At 66.0% G+C, this 13,568-nt stretch overlaps 2 protein-coding genes across 4 annotated transcripts; one reads left to right on the top strand and one right to left on the bottom strand.

The window, feature by feature from the left end:
• Positions 1-338: 338 nt before the first annotated feature.
• TMEM186 (transmembrane protein 186) lies at positions 339-2,660 on the bottom strand. The gene is made up of 2 exons (XM_055136832.1): positions 2,543-2,660; positions 339-1,474 (listed from the first exon to the last, which is right to left on the bottom strand). The coding sequence occupies exons 1-2, from the start codon at positions 2,543-2,545 to the stop codon at positions 833-835; spliced, it is 645 nt and encodes a 214-aa protein (XP_054992807.1). The 5' UTR covers positions 2,546-2,660; the 3' UTR covers positions 339-832.
• Positions 2,661-2,678: 18 nt separating this feature from the next.
• Positions 2,679-12,475, top strand: PMM2 (phosphomannomutase 2). Of its 3 annotated transcripts, none has more exons than XM_055136831.1 (9): positions 2,700-2,893; positions 5,226-5,387; positions 8,314-8,425; positions 10,142-10,218; positions 10,637-10,728; positions 10,859-10,958; positions 11,040-11,115; positions 11,604-11,719; positions 12,197-12,475. In XM_055136831.1, exons 3-9 carry the CDS (start codon positions 8,329-8,331, stop codon positions 12,293-12,295), a joined length of 657 nt encoding a protein of 218 aa, XP_054992806.1. In that variant the 5' UTR covers positions 2,700-2,893; positions 5,226-5,387; positions 8,314-8,328; the 3' UTR covers positions 12,296-12,475. The 3 variants fall into 3 exon arrangements, with proteins under 3 accessions (XP_054992804.1, XP_054992806.1, XP_054992805.1); XM_055136830.1 differs by having other exon boundaries at positions 5,182-5,387; XM_055136829.1 differs by lacking the exon at positions 5,226-5,387 and having other exon boundaries at positions 2,679-2,893.
• The last annotated feature ends 1,093 nt before the right edge of the window (positions 12,476-13,568 follow it).

Genomic DNA, 13,568 nt, shown 5'->3' with positions numbered 1-13,568 from the left:
CACCCAGGGCTGCACTGCCCGGACACCGGGACCCCCCCCCCCCACAGGTGACCCAGCTCTGGGACCAGGAGGGTGGGGACTTCCTGTCCATGGGGGCGAGTGTCTGGGTCACTGAGAAGGTTCTGGAAGTTGCCAGGGGGGAAGGCGTGGCGCCATGAGGAAATACCAGCAAGTTTGTGAGGTGTGTCACGCCCCAGCCCTCAGGGGGCCCGTCAGTTATGGAGCCCCCAACCCCCCTCTCCTAGGAACTCCACAGGAAATTCAGATGACCGCTCAGGGCCGGGTGCAGCGGCCACGGTGTGGGCCACACGCGGTGTCCCCAGTGAGTGCCCGTGCACTTCTCCGTTACTTTTTATTGAGGCGTCACTTACTACAGTGTGATTGAATCAAGAAACTGAATTCTTACAGTGTGATCAAGAAATTGAATTCTTGGGTCGGGCCAGGCGCTCCTCCAGGTTCAGAGCTCGGGGTGACGGGGGGGGGGGGGGGGAACCAGGCGGGAGCCGGGCTCTCTCCGCGCCCAGGGTCCCAGCGGGCTCGGGACGGGGGCCCTGGTCACCATCAGGGCGTGCAGGGGTGGAAGCCAAGGCTTGCAGGAGCCCCGATGGATGGGCTGCCCAGGGGTCAGGCTGCTGAGAATGGCCGGACCGGACTGACCCGGACCGGACCGACCCCGTCTTCCTGCAGCCGCCTGCTCACCCGGCCTAGGGCGTCTGCGAAGGGGCGAGGGTGCTGTGACGAGCACAGCGCGGAGGGGATTTCAGCCAGGGTCCATCAACCCGGGTCTGAGCTCCTGCGGCCTCCAGGTCCCCACCCCCACGGTGAGGGCCATTCACTTCAGCTGCTCCAGCGCGCCGAAGACCCTGGCGAAGCGCTCCCGGTCCAGCACGCGCCCGTAGCGCAGCGGCAGGTAGAAGGTGGCCTTGCCGCTGTACTGCTGGATGCGCACGAACAGCTCCTGGGGCCGGTCCCGGCTCTCGGTCAGCGGCACCACGTCGGCCACGGGCCAGTAGGAGTCCTGCCGCCAGCCCCAGAAGGTCAGGTGCGCCACGCGCAGCACGGTGCCCGCCTCGTTCACGTACAGGATGCCCACCAGGCGCCGGAAGAAGTAGCTCATCCAGCACAGCATGGCCAGCGCGAAGCCGGCCACCCCGCCGGCCAGGTACAGGGAGCTGAGCGGCACGAGGCCCTGGGCGTGCCCGTAGGCGCCGGCTGGCAGGGCCAGCACGGTCAGCGCCGTCTGGGCCACCTTCAGCTTCGACAGCAGGCCGAAGGCGCGGATGGCAGGGAACCTGTAGACGGGGTGGAACTTCTCGGCGCCGGGGCCCGGCGGTCTCTCCTCCGACGGGGCTGACCGGCTGCCCAGCCACCTCCGGGGGTCCAGCCCGGCGCCCGGGCACCACCGCCTGCGGAGAGGTCCAGCCCGTGCTGCCACGGGGGCCAGCCACCTCGGCCCGGCCATCAGGAGGGCAGCCTGGAGGGGGAGACGGGAAACCATTTCTCTCTGCTTCCCCCTCAGCCCCCGCTGCCGACGCCCCGTCCCACCCCCCAAGGGCCAGAGACCGAGGGCCAGGGCCCCACGGAGGGTCAGCAGGAAAGCTGAAAGGGGCGGCCACTGCGGACACCGAGCACAGAGAGAGAGGGAAGGGCCCCCTGGGAGGGTGATGGGAGGTGACAGGCAAACGGGTCCCCTCTGCTCGGCCGCTTCAAGGGCGTCCACTCGGCCAAGAGGCACAGACACAGCCACAGCTCGAAGCCACCTGCCGGGCTGCCAGCTTGGAGCAGGGGCTGTGGGGCGCAGACCCTTGCAGGCTACACGGGCCTCTGTGCTCGGGGCCAGACAGGGGTCCCAGCGCGACCGCAGCACGCACCAGTGTGGTTCTCTGGGCTGTAATCAATTGAGGTTGTTTTTTGAGTCACACCCTGCGATGCTCAGGGGTTCCTTCTGGCTCTGCACTCAGGAATTACTCCTGGCAGTGCTCGAGGGACCCTATGGGATGCTGGGGATCGAACCCGGGTCGGCCGCGTGCAAGGCAAACGCCCTCCCCGCTGCGCTATCGCTCCAGCCCCCAGCTGCGGCTCTCTGGATCCCACCCCACCACCACCCCCGCGGCCTCCCGCCTCCCCCTGCCTGGAGTGGGGGGCTCAGAACATGCTGTGGGCGAACACGGGCCGAGGGTCCAGCTGTGTGGCCAGGGGCGGGGGTCGCCACCCCAGCAGCCGCTCAAGGGCTTGGCTCGGTGCTGGGGGGTGTCATCATATGCGGTGCCGGCGGGGATCGAGCCCGGGTCACCCGGCATCTGTGCAAGCCCCGCCACCCCGGCTCTCCCGCCCCAACGCGCTGAACACGCGCAGGACACGCGGGGCTGGCCCACGTGACCTCCGCGCGGGGACCAGGAGCGACTCCGGGACACAAGGTTCCCCCTTCTCACTGGGAGCCCCCCTCGCCCCCCCGTTAGAAGCCAGGTTCTGGCTGCCCCCAGCCGGGACCCCGACCCCCAACACACGCCCGCAGGCCCCTTTGCCATCACTGTGCCCTTACCATGGCCCCCGACCGGAGGCGGCCGGAAGTGAGCCCCTCAGCCCCGCCCCCGGAAGCGCTGAGGGCGCGTGCGCAGTCGCCATGGCGCGCAGCATTCTGGGACTTGTAGTCTTGGGCGGGACACGGACACACACACACTCACACACATATACACACACGTGTCGCTGGGACGGGGGAGGTGGGTGGGGGGCAAAGGTTGTTCCTTTCCCGACACGCCCCGCGGCCCAGGCGTCGAAGCCGGAAGCGCGGCGCCTACGTGTCGGCGCGGGAGCGATGGACGCCGGGGCCGCGGTGGCGCCCCGCAGGCTCTGCCTGTTTGACGTGGACGGGACGCTGACGGCCCCGCGGCAGGTAGGCGGCGCCCGGGGGTCGCCGGGGCCGGGATGGGGAAGCGCCGACTCCGGACGCCGGTGTGGACGCCCCGGCCGGCCGCGTGGCCCGCGGACCCCCGCCCTGCAGAGCGCGGCCCGGGGCGCGCGCCCCCACCGTGCGCGTCCCCCACCCAGCGCGCCCCCATCGTGCGCGCCCCCCACCGCGCGCGCCCCCCGCGGGATCGGGACGGAGCCTCGCCGACGGCTGCAGACTGTCCCGGGCAGCCCGGCGGGGGCCGAGGGCCGGGGGCTGGGGGCACCGCGGGGAGCGCGCCCTGGCCGGCCGCGCGCCCACTGGACCCTGAGTGCAGAGGCCCCGCCGAGCGTCCCTCCCGGCCGGGGGGCGTGCTCGCAGGCCCGCGCTGCAGAGACCACCCGACCTTTAGCCACCAGCGCCTTCTCCGAGCCCGAGGATGCTCCCCCCACCCCGGGGATGCTCCCCCCACCCCGGGGATGCTCCCCCTACCCCGGGCGCCCGCACACCCGCGCGGGTGCAGAGCGCGCGGGCCAGCAGCCCGGGGGCCAGGGCAGATGCATTTGTCCCTGCGGACCACGAGGCCTGGAGGCAACGACCCGGCCTCGGTGTCGAAGGCATGCCGGATCAGAGAGTCTTGGCCACTGTTTCAAATCCGTGCGGGGCCGGGGATGGAACCCAGACCCGCCCTTGGAGCCGTCCCAGGCCCTGAGCATCCTCCTCAAGGCCATTCTCACGGGCTTTGGACTCCCGGGACCGGCACCAGCTTGATCTCACAGCAGGTGTGGCCCGGAGCCCGGCACCCTACAGGAGAGGCTGTTGGGGTTGTGGACTGTGGACTCCGAGCATTCGAAAAATCGTTTTTGAATTTTTGTGTTTTTTGGGTCACACCCGGCAGTGCCCGGGGGTTCATCCTGGCGGTGCTCGGGGGACCACGCGGGATGCCGGGACGGAACCCAGGGTGGCTGTGGGCAAGGCAAGTGCCCGTCTCTTGCTCTGGCCCCGAGAGTGAACCTTCAGGACATTGCTTATTTGGGGAGACGAGGGGATGTGGTTTGGGGCCGCACTGCTGGCGCCCAGGGGTTCCACCCCACGGATTGCTCAAGAGGCAGCTCCTGGCAGGGTTGGGGAAACCCGGTGCTGCCAGGGACTGGGCCCGGGCCTCAGCCCTGTGAGCGGACTCCGGGAGCAGGATCCAGGAAGTCGATTCTGGCTCCCAGAAGGAAGCCGGATGTGGGAGAAGGGGCACAGAGAGCGGCAGAGGAAGCATCCTGACAGATCATAAACGAGCAGTGGGGGAAAGATCTACAACTGATAGGGAGATTGCTTCCGGGTGCCAGTGCTCTTGGTGAAACATGGAAAGTGCTCTTGGGGGGCTGGAGCAATAGCACAGCGGGGAGGGCGTTTGCCTTGCACGCTGCCGACCTGGGTTCGAATCCCAGCATCCCATATGGTCCCCTGAGCACCGCCAGGAGTAATTCCTGAGTGTAGAACCAGGAGTAACCCCTGTGCATCGCCAGGTGTGACCCAAAAAGCAAAAAAAAAAAAAAAAAAAAGTGTTCTCGGGACAAACCTGGACAGCCTTCGGCTGCCTCTGTCGGCGCCGTCACAGATGGGGATGTCGGTAAGCGCAGTCAGGACGTGGAGGGTCGCTCTGTCCTAGGCCCAGCCGTGCTGGGGGGCCCTAGGGGGTGCTGGAGCTCGGAGCTGGGCTGCAGCCCCTCGAGCAGGTGAAGCGCAGAGCCTGGCACGGCCTGCTGTGCAAAACCCACTGGTCAGGCTGGCCTAAGAAACGTCATTCTGGGCGGGGGCGGGGACGAGGAGGAGAAGGCGCCTTGCCGACGACTGACCCAGGGTCTGACCCTCCACATGCCATAGAGCCCCCCAGGCCGCGCCAGGAGTAAGCCCTTCCACAGGTGTGGCCCGAAAGCTAAAAAAAAAAAAAATTAAAAAGCTGTTTCTAGGGACCAGAGTCCAGGGTTTGATCCCTAGCACCACCTGTGGGCCCCCAGGACCCCCAAGGAAGGGTGGTGCCTGAACTCAGAGCCAGGAGTCAGGTCTGAGCACCACTGGGCGTGGCCCAAAACACACACACACACACACACACACACACACACAAATAAGTGAAGGACAGAAGAAAACAGATATTCTACTGAAAACAGAAAAAAAATTCTTTAAAAAAAGGAAAGAAAGGAGAAATTGTAAAAAGCAGAACAAGACCATCGTGAGGGGTGGGTAGCCACTCTCTGATAGCCTCAGTAGTCAACGGCCAAAAACGGCTCCATCCCCGACAGGCGAATCCTTCTACAACCTGCGCTCTGGCATCCCACCCCTGCAGGGCCGAGGGGGAGCGGCTCCCTGAGGCCTGGCGAGGCAGTGGGCTTGTCTCGGAGGCTTGATCTCTCTCCTGCGAGGATGCCAGCCCTCTCCTGGTCTGCCCTCTTTGCCGCCGCTCTTCCTTCCTGGGCTGCGGCCTCCCGGGGGGGAGGAAGGCCAGCAGGTAAGGTGCTCGTCTGCCTTGCATGTGGCCGACCCCGGTTCCACCCCACCCTCCACCCCCGCTGAGCCCTGCTAGAGTGATTTTTTTATTCTTTTTGGGTTACACCCAAAAAGGTGATGCACAGGGTATCCTCCTGGAATGGGACTCAGGAATTACTCCTGGCGGTGCTCGGGGGACCCTATGGGATGCTGGGATTCAAACCCGGGTTGGCGGCCTGCAAGGCAAACGCCCTCCTCCTCGCTGTGCTATCGCTCCAGCCCCTAGAGAGATTCCTGAGTGCAGAGCCAAGTGTAAATCCCAATCACTCCCGGGTGTGGCCCCAAAACAGATCCCGCCCTGGCCTCGGGCGCTTTGTACCGCTGATAGGATGCTTGCCTTGGCGCACAGCCAACCCGGGTTCGATCCCTGGCATCCCAGATGCCCCCCCCCCCTCAGTGCCATCAGGTGATTCCCGAGTGCAGAGCCAGGAGTAACCCCCGAGCACCGCCAGGTGTGACTCCTAAAAGAAACCCACCCCGAATGAATGACCCACCTGAGAGAAACGATCAGCTCCCTTCACACCTGGGGGAGCCAAGCCCAGGCCGCCGCCGGCCTGTGGCACATTCTTGGCGTGCCTGTGTCAGGGCCGGGCCAACGCTCTCTGGTGACTGGAAGGTGACGAGGCTTGGCGGGCCATATGGGCCTGTCACGAGGACTCGACTCCTGTCACACGGACACCAGATAAGTGAAGGGTGCGGGGGCCAGGGGAATGCCGCTCACGTGCTGGAGAGCCGAGTTTGCTGCCCGGCTCCACAGAGGACGGGAGCTGGTGGGCCCTGCCCGGCTTCACGGGACAGGCAGGCCCCCGGCTCCTGCTGCAGGCTCCACTCCCTTAGCTGTCCCCAGTGATCGTGTTTTGCAGAAGGTGAAATTGTCTGCCTGTCTTTGCCGTTATTCCACCTCAGTTCTGTTTTTTGTTTTTGTTTTTTTTGGGGTCACACCCGGCAATGCTCAGGGGTTCCTCCTGGCTCTGCTCTCAGGAATCACTCCTGGCGGTGCTCGGGGGACCCTATGGGATGCTGGGAATCGAACCTGGGTCGGCCGAGTGCAAGGCAAATGCCCTCCCCGCTGTGCTATGGCTCTGGCCCCACCCCCCCAGTTCTGAGTCTCTGCAGCTTGCGCCCTTCTTCTGGGCTGGTTCATAAAGGATTCCTTGTGGGGCACTGGAAAGAGAGTAGTGGGGAGGGTGTTTGCCTTGCGCGTGTCCAAGCGGGGTTGATCCCATTTGGTCCCCTGAGCATGGCCAGGAATGATGCCCGAGCACCGCCGGGTTGGCCCCTCGAGCTCCTCAGCACGGGAGATGCTGGAGAAGGGGTCATTTTGCATGGGTGGGGGGAGTCCTGGCCCCCTGGCAGGAGTGAAGGGGCGGTGCATGTGGGGAGGGGGGAGTCCTGGCCCCCTGGCAGGAGTGAAGGGGCGGTGCATGCGGGGGGGGGGAGGGGGAGTCCTGCCCCCCTGGCAGGAGTGAAGGGGCGGTGCACGTGGGGGTGCAGTGTTGCAGGTGCTGGCTACTGTTGCAGCTGTAGCTTTGCCAGCATCAGCTTCCTCTGCACTTTCTCTTCCTCTGAGCCCCGGGAGGCGTCTACGCGGGGAGGGCAGGACCCAGTGAGGAGTCCCCCGGTGCGCTGCCCTGAGTACGAGTGGGGAGGGCACTCGCCTCGCAGGGGGTTGATCCAGATTCAACCCAGCACCCCATAGAGGGCCCGGAGCTCCACCAGGAGTGACTCCTGAGCACTGCTGGGTGTGGCCCCCAAACCAAAACAAACAAACCCTCCAACACCTGTGCTTTGTGATGCTGGACATCAAACTCCTCCTTGCGAGGCGGGTGCTCTGAGCTGCATCCGCAGCCCTGACTCATGTTTTCGAGAGGGAGCCAGAGCGACAGTGTAGTGGACAGGGCCCTGCCTTGCACGCAGCCCACCTGGGTACCACCCCGTATCCCACTGTCAGGTCCCCGAGCACAGCCAGGTCCGGCTTAAAAACATAAACATTGGGCTGGAGCCATAGCACAGCGGGGAGGGCATTTGCCCTGCACGCAGCCGACTCGGGTTCGATCCCCGGCATCCCATAGGGTCCCCTGAGCACCACCAGGAGCGATCCCTGAGTGCAGAGCCAGGAGGAACCCCTGAGCATTGCGGGGCATGGCCAAAAAAAAATTTTTTTTAAAAAGGACCCAAGAATTCAGATGTTCCTATACCAAAGGGGTCACGCAGGGCCTCGTGTTTGTGATTCTTGCTTCTCTGCCTCCTGGTTTACTGCGTCTTCTGAAACTCCCTGGAGGAGCCCCGTCTACCCACAGGACTTTTTCTTGTTTGGGTGTTTTCTCTTTCGGGTTTTCTGTAATTACAGGGGCGGCTTCCGAAACCTCCTCTCTGACCTCACTGTTGATGTTAGGCCCCACGGCTCCAGGCCCGGGACAGCCCTTAAAAGGCCGGGGCTGTGTATCCTGTCATACTGGCGGGAGGGATCCCAGCTCAGCGCGGAGCAGTGACTGCGGCCACAGGCCGTAGCGTGTTCTCTTTGGAAGGAGGAACCGTGTGTGGTTGTTGGTTTGTTTGGGGACCACACCCACGGGGCTCAGGGCTGACCGCTGGCTCTGCACGGGTGACCCCTGAGCCGGGATCCCTCCTGGCGGTGCTCGGGGGACCCTCAGGAGAGCTGGGGCTCAGCCACGTGCAAGGCCCTGGCGGCCGGGCAGCCCCTCCGGCCCCAACTGCTGTGGCCTCTCGTCGTGGCAGTGATGTGTGCCCATCACAGCGCGGGCCTGGGCTCTGGCCAGCCCCGGGGCCAACGGGCGGAAAGCGGAGGGAGAGACAATCGCTTTTTGCCGTTTCTCCGCCGGGGTTCCTCGGGACTCATGGCCCGTGTTCTCCTCCTTCACACGTAGAGGATCACCACGGAAATGGAGGCCTTCCTGCAGACCCTGCGGCGGAAGGTCAAAATCGGGGTTGTAGGCGGATCGGACTTTGGGAAGATGCAGGAGCAGCTGGGAGACGACGGTGAGGCCGGGACTGTCACCTGCTGGGGACGCGCTTCTGGGAGGGGAGCGGGGAGGTTCCGTCTCCGCCCGCTGTTCTGGGGGCTGGGCTGTCCCCTGTCCTGCTAGCCTGGGTTAAGGCACGATGGGGTGCGGGGGTCAAACCCGCTGGGCCTCTCTCTCTCTCTCTCTCTCTCTCAGCTCAGCAGCCCCCCTCCCCCCGCCACTGCCCAGGCTGGGGACAAGGATGTGAGTCTCTGTGTCCTCACTGTGCCTTTCTGGTGGGGGATTCAGAGAGGCACATCCCCACAGGAAAAGGCGGGCTCTCCTGGATGTAAGGAGCACAGCTTTAAGAGTCCAGATGCCGGCCGGAGCGATAGCACAGCAGGGAGGGCGTTTGCCTTGCACGCAGCCGACCCGGGTTCGATCCCCAGCATCCCATAGGGTCCCCTGAGCACCACCAGGGGTCATTCCTGAGTGCAGAGCCAGGAGTCAGCCCTGAGCACTGCCGGGTGTGATCCCAAAAAGCAAGGGGGGGAGGAAAAAAGTTCAGACCCTTTCTGGGCTGGCCTGACCCCAGGCAGCCTCTGGGGGTCAGCGGGGCGGGCGTGTCTTTCCAGCGACGGCCCTGACGCTGCTGCGTGGAGGCGCGGTGGCCGCCAGACTGTCCGTGTCCCGGTCCATGACAGTGGCCACGTATTGGGTCACTCGGTTAAGCAGGCTCGGCTCCTCCAGGCTGGAGGCCTCGTGGCCCCCCCGACGGCCCTTTCCATTCAGGGCCCACCCGGTTCCAGGGCGGGAGACCGTCGGGCTCAGTGGGCTCAGGCCAGAGTCAGCCCCCCGAGGGCCCCGGCCTTGGACCCCGGTCAGAGGCGTGGCACAGCCGCCGAGCACGCTGCCTGGTGAGGTCCTGGGTTCGATCCGCCGCAGAGAAAGGCTCAGGCAGTGGACAGTCCACTGGCGCTCAGCCCGAGCAAGGCCTGGGGGCCAGCGTGGCCCCCTCGTCCCCGGCAGGCGGGCAGGCTGCAGGCGGCGACTCGGAATACAGCGCCCAGCCTCCCGCGCCACCGTGTTACTGATCTTCCTGCCGTGCCAGCCAGGCCTGGGTGCCACGTCCGTGCCCGCGGGAGCCTTGGCCAGCGAGGCTCAGGGCCGAGATGCTGCAGAGCGGCCGAGCACGTGCGCGCGGGGCATGTTGCACGTTGGTTCAGCCCCTAACACTGTTAAAGTCTTGGTTTCGGGGGGGCCACACCTGGCACCGCTCACTCCAGTTCTGGGCTCAGGAATCATCGGTGGTGTTGGGGGGTGAACCCAGGTCAGCCATGTGCAAGACAAGCGCCCCGGCCGTGGTAGTATCCTCTGCCCCCACCAACCCCCCAGCAAAAAAAAAAAATTTTTTTTTTTTTTTTTTTTTTTTGCTTTTTGTGTCGCACCCAGCGATGCTCAGGGGTTCCTCCCGGCTCTGCACTCAGGAATTACCCCTGGCAGTGCTCGGGGGACCCTATGGGATGCTGGGGATTGAACCCAGGTCAGCCGCGTGCAAGGCAAACGCCCTCCCCGATGTGCTATCGCTCTGTCCCAAAAAAAAGAATTTTTTAAAAAAGAATTGACTCTTCCCGGCCCTCAAGGTGACAGCCTCTTCCCGATGCTTACAAGCATCAGTGCCGGGACTCGTGTTGTGTCGAGGATCCGAACCCGGGCTCGACCTCACGGCACTTTGCTTCTGTTTGGGTCGCAGTGGTTGAGAAATACGATTACGTGTTCCCGGAGAACGGCCTGGTCGCCTACAAGGACGGGAAGCTGCTGGGGAGACAGGTGGGTCCGGACCGCGAGCTGCTGCCCGGGTCCCGGGGGGCGGGGGGGTGACGGTCACTGACCCAAGCTAGTGGGCGCGTGACACGCGGGCGGGGCAGTTCGCCCCCTGCGTGGAGCCTTGCGGCTGTCGTAAGACCGTTTCCGGCCCTGCACTCGGGCGGCCGAGAGGGACCAGGCGTCTCCTCTTCGTGCCTGTGGACGCTTTAAGGGCGCGAAAGTGCCTGCAGGACTCGCCGGGCCTGCCGGGAAGCGTCTGAGAGATCACGAATATGAGACTCACGAGTGCAGCCGCGGGAAGTGCTCCGGAACCCGCCCGAGGTTGCCACGCAGAGGAGAGGGGCGGCGGGCCTCGGTGGGAGGGTGGAGGTAGCCGGCCCGGGCCGCCCCCAGCAGTGTCGGCCCGTGCTCCCCCCTCTAGAACATTCAGAGCCACCTGGGCGAGGCCCTGGTCCAGGACCTCATCAACTACTGCCTGAGCTACATCGCGGGCATCAAGCTCCCGAAGAAGAGGTGGGTCTGGGGCGTCGGAGCGCGCGGCCCGCAGCGCTGAGCGGAGGCGGCGACGGCCAGCGAGGGCCGGGACGGCGGGGGGGCCCCCGCCTGGGCCGCGAAGGGCTCAGCACGGCCCCGCCGCCCCCAGGGGCACCTTCATCGAGTTCCGCAGCGGGATGCTGAACGTGTCCCCGATCGGGAGGAGCTGCAGCCAGGAGGAGCGCCTCGAGTTCACGGAGGTGGACAAGGCAGGTCCCCCGCGCCGCGGGGAGGGGCCTCGGGGAGGGGCCGCGGGGCCGGCGCTTAGGGCTGGTCACTTCCCTCCTCAGAGAGAGAACATCAGAGAGAAGTTCGTGGCGGAGCTGCGGAGAGAGTTCGCCGGGAGGGGAGTGACCTTCTCCATAGGTGGGCTGGGGGCCGCGGCTGCACGCGGGTCAGAGCTGCCAGCAGCTGGGCTCGTCTTTCCCCGGGGTCAGGGGGAGCAGAGGGGGGTCCGGACTTTTTGCTCACACTATTTTTTTTTTTAATTTTTTTGCTTTTTTGGGTCACACCCAGTGATGCCCAGGGGTTCCTCCTGGCTCTGCACTCAGGAATCACTCCTGGCGGTGCTCGGGGGACCCTATGGGATGCTGGGGATCGAACCCAGGTCGGCCGCGTGCCAGGCAAACGCCCTACCCGCTGTGCTATCGCTCCAGCCCCTTGCTCACACTCTTGAACCCAGGACGGTCCCACCCTGCCTTCGAGCAGCGTCTCCAGCCCCCTCCCCTCCTCCCTCCCTCCTGCCCTGTCTCGGGTGGGGGGCCTGTCCTGCGGGCACTGCAGTGGCCCTCGCCCGGCGCCTGTCACCTGCCTCCCCGTCACCCCCGGCCCGTGTCTGTCCCCGCGCGTGGCAGGCGGCCAGATCAGCATCGACGTCTTCCCCGAGGGCTGGGACAAGCGCTACTGCCTGGGCCACGTGGAGCAGGACGGCTTCCAGGCCATCTACTTCTTCGGGGACAAGACCATGCCCGTGAGTGCCCGTGGACGCACGGCAGGGCCACGTGGCTCCGCAGCGGGGGCAGCGGTGGTGGCCGCCCGCAGGAGGGGGCGACACGGCACCTCTCCTGGGTGGGTGGGCTCTTCCCCCCGCCCCCCAGACCCTGGGAGGCCTCGGTGCTAAGGGGACTCGCAGCTGCAGCTCAGGAGGCATCTGGGACCCTGGGCACCCACGGGAGCCGAGCAGAGCTGGAGGCGGGGGGGGGGGGCAGCGCCACTTGGACAGGAGACCCCTAGGAGGCGGGTCTGGGCTCCCCGGGCCCCAGGGCGGGTTCACGGCAGGTGCACTGTCCCCCTCGGGCCCCGCCACGCCACTGTGGGGTGACCCAGGCCGTCACCCAGCGCCACAGTGGACGCTGGCCTGCAGCGCCGGCCCTGGGTTTCCCTGCTGCGGGGAAGGGTGGGCTGCAGGCGCGGGGGGCAGCCGGCTGACTCGCTGCGTCGTCTGCAGGGCGGCAACGACTACGAGATCTTCTCGGACCCCCGGACAATCGGCTACACGGTGTCGGCGCCCGAGGACACGCGCAGGATCTGCGAGGGGCTCTTCTGAGGGCCCCGCCCGCACCTCACTTCAGACCCCAGCAGGGCTGGGGCCCGGGCGGCCAGGACCAGGACCAGGCGCCCCACAACGGTTCAGTGCCCTCGGGCAGGGGCGAGTGGCCCCTGGGCGCGGCAGCTGGCCCGCCCCGCTGTGCCCGCACATTAAAGCCCTCGGGTCGCTTTCCCGCCTCTCCCGCAGCTGCTCTGTCGCCCGTGGCCGTGTTTCCTCTCTGACCCGAGCCCTGGGGCATCATCGTCTGCTGCAGAATCGGGGTGCAGTGCGCTGGGCCCCCGCCCACTCTCAGCCCTCCTCGCCCCACGGCAGCAGGAGATGGTACCGTGGCCAAGCCAGGGTCCCGAGTCAGGGCCCCGGCCCAGGTGCCATGCACGGCCCCCCACGCCCCGCCAGGGTAGCCCAGAAACTCTGTATTTTTCTGTTTGGTTTTTGGGGTCACGTTGGTGATGCTCAGGGGTCACTCCCGGCTCTGCAGAGTCACTGCTGGGGGTGCTCGGGGATCCAGTGGGATGTCGGGGCTCGAACCTGGGTCAGCTCTGTGCAAGGCAAACACCCTACCCACTGTACTCTCTCCCCGGCCCCTCAAAACTATCATTTTGTGTTTGGGGGCCACTCCTGGCGGCTTTCAGGGTTCAGGGGGACCATGTGTGATGCCAGGGGCCAGGCAAGCATCCTCCCTGCTGTCCTCTCCCTCCGCCCAGCCCTGGCGGGCAGCCCCACCCCCAGCACAAACGGGAACTGGACTTGGCTCAAGGTCACTCGGCTTCACAAGGTCCCGGGAGGGCCAAGGACGGAGGACGCTGGCCGGGTGCCGAGCAGCTGGGCGGGCGACACTGGAAGGTGCCTCCAGCCCGAGGGGCCTCGAGAGCAGACGCTGAAGGGGGGGGCCTGGAGCCCCCACCCCACACGCAGACGCGCCTCCCTCAGCCTGCACAGCTGCGGCTGTTTTTTCCTGCCCCGCCCTGTGAGATCAAGGCCGGGATCCCGACAGCTGTCTCCCACCCAGGGGGCCGCCCCCCACTTCCCCTTTCCGGATGTCTGGGGTCAGGCGGGAGGGGCGCCTCTGGCTGCTCTGTCCACCCCCCCCCACCACGTCCACTGCTAGGCCAGGGCTCCTGGGGGGCCGCCTCCCCCATGTCCAGGCCCCGGGAACTGGGGTGCCTGAGCCCCAACCCCCACCGGGCCGGGGTCCAAACACCCCAGGAAGTGGCATTTTCTGTGTCACCACCTCCGGCTTGCCCAGGACCCAGGAGGAACCGGACAGAGG

The sequence above is a fragment of the Sorex araneus genome, chromosome 4 (genome assembly GCF_027595985.1).
Source record: "Sorex araneus isolate mSorAra2 chromosome 4, mSorAra2.pri, whole genome shotgun sequence".
In the NCBI taxonomy this organism is placed as follows: domain Eukaryota; kingdom Metazoa; phylum Chordata; class Mammalia; order Eulipotyphla; family Soricidae; genus Sorex; species Sorex araneus.
The sequence above is the reverse complement of the archived record's forward strand: the minus strand, read 5'-3'. Positions and strand labels throughout refer to the sequence as shown.

Coding starts and splice junctions, on each gene's coding strand:
- PMM2 (XM_055136829.1), top strand. CDS start 2,816: ATGGACGCCGGGGCCGCGGTGGCGCCCCGCAGGCTCTGCCTGTTTGAC. Junction 2,894..8,313: donor CGCTGACGGCCCCGCGGCAG/GTAGGCGGCGCC, acceptor CTTCACACGTAG/AGGATCACCACGGAAATGGA. Junction 8,426..10,141: donor GGAGCAGCTGGGAGACGACG/GTGAGGCCGGGA, acceptor TTTGGGTCGCAG/TGGTTGAGAAATACGATTAC.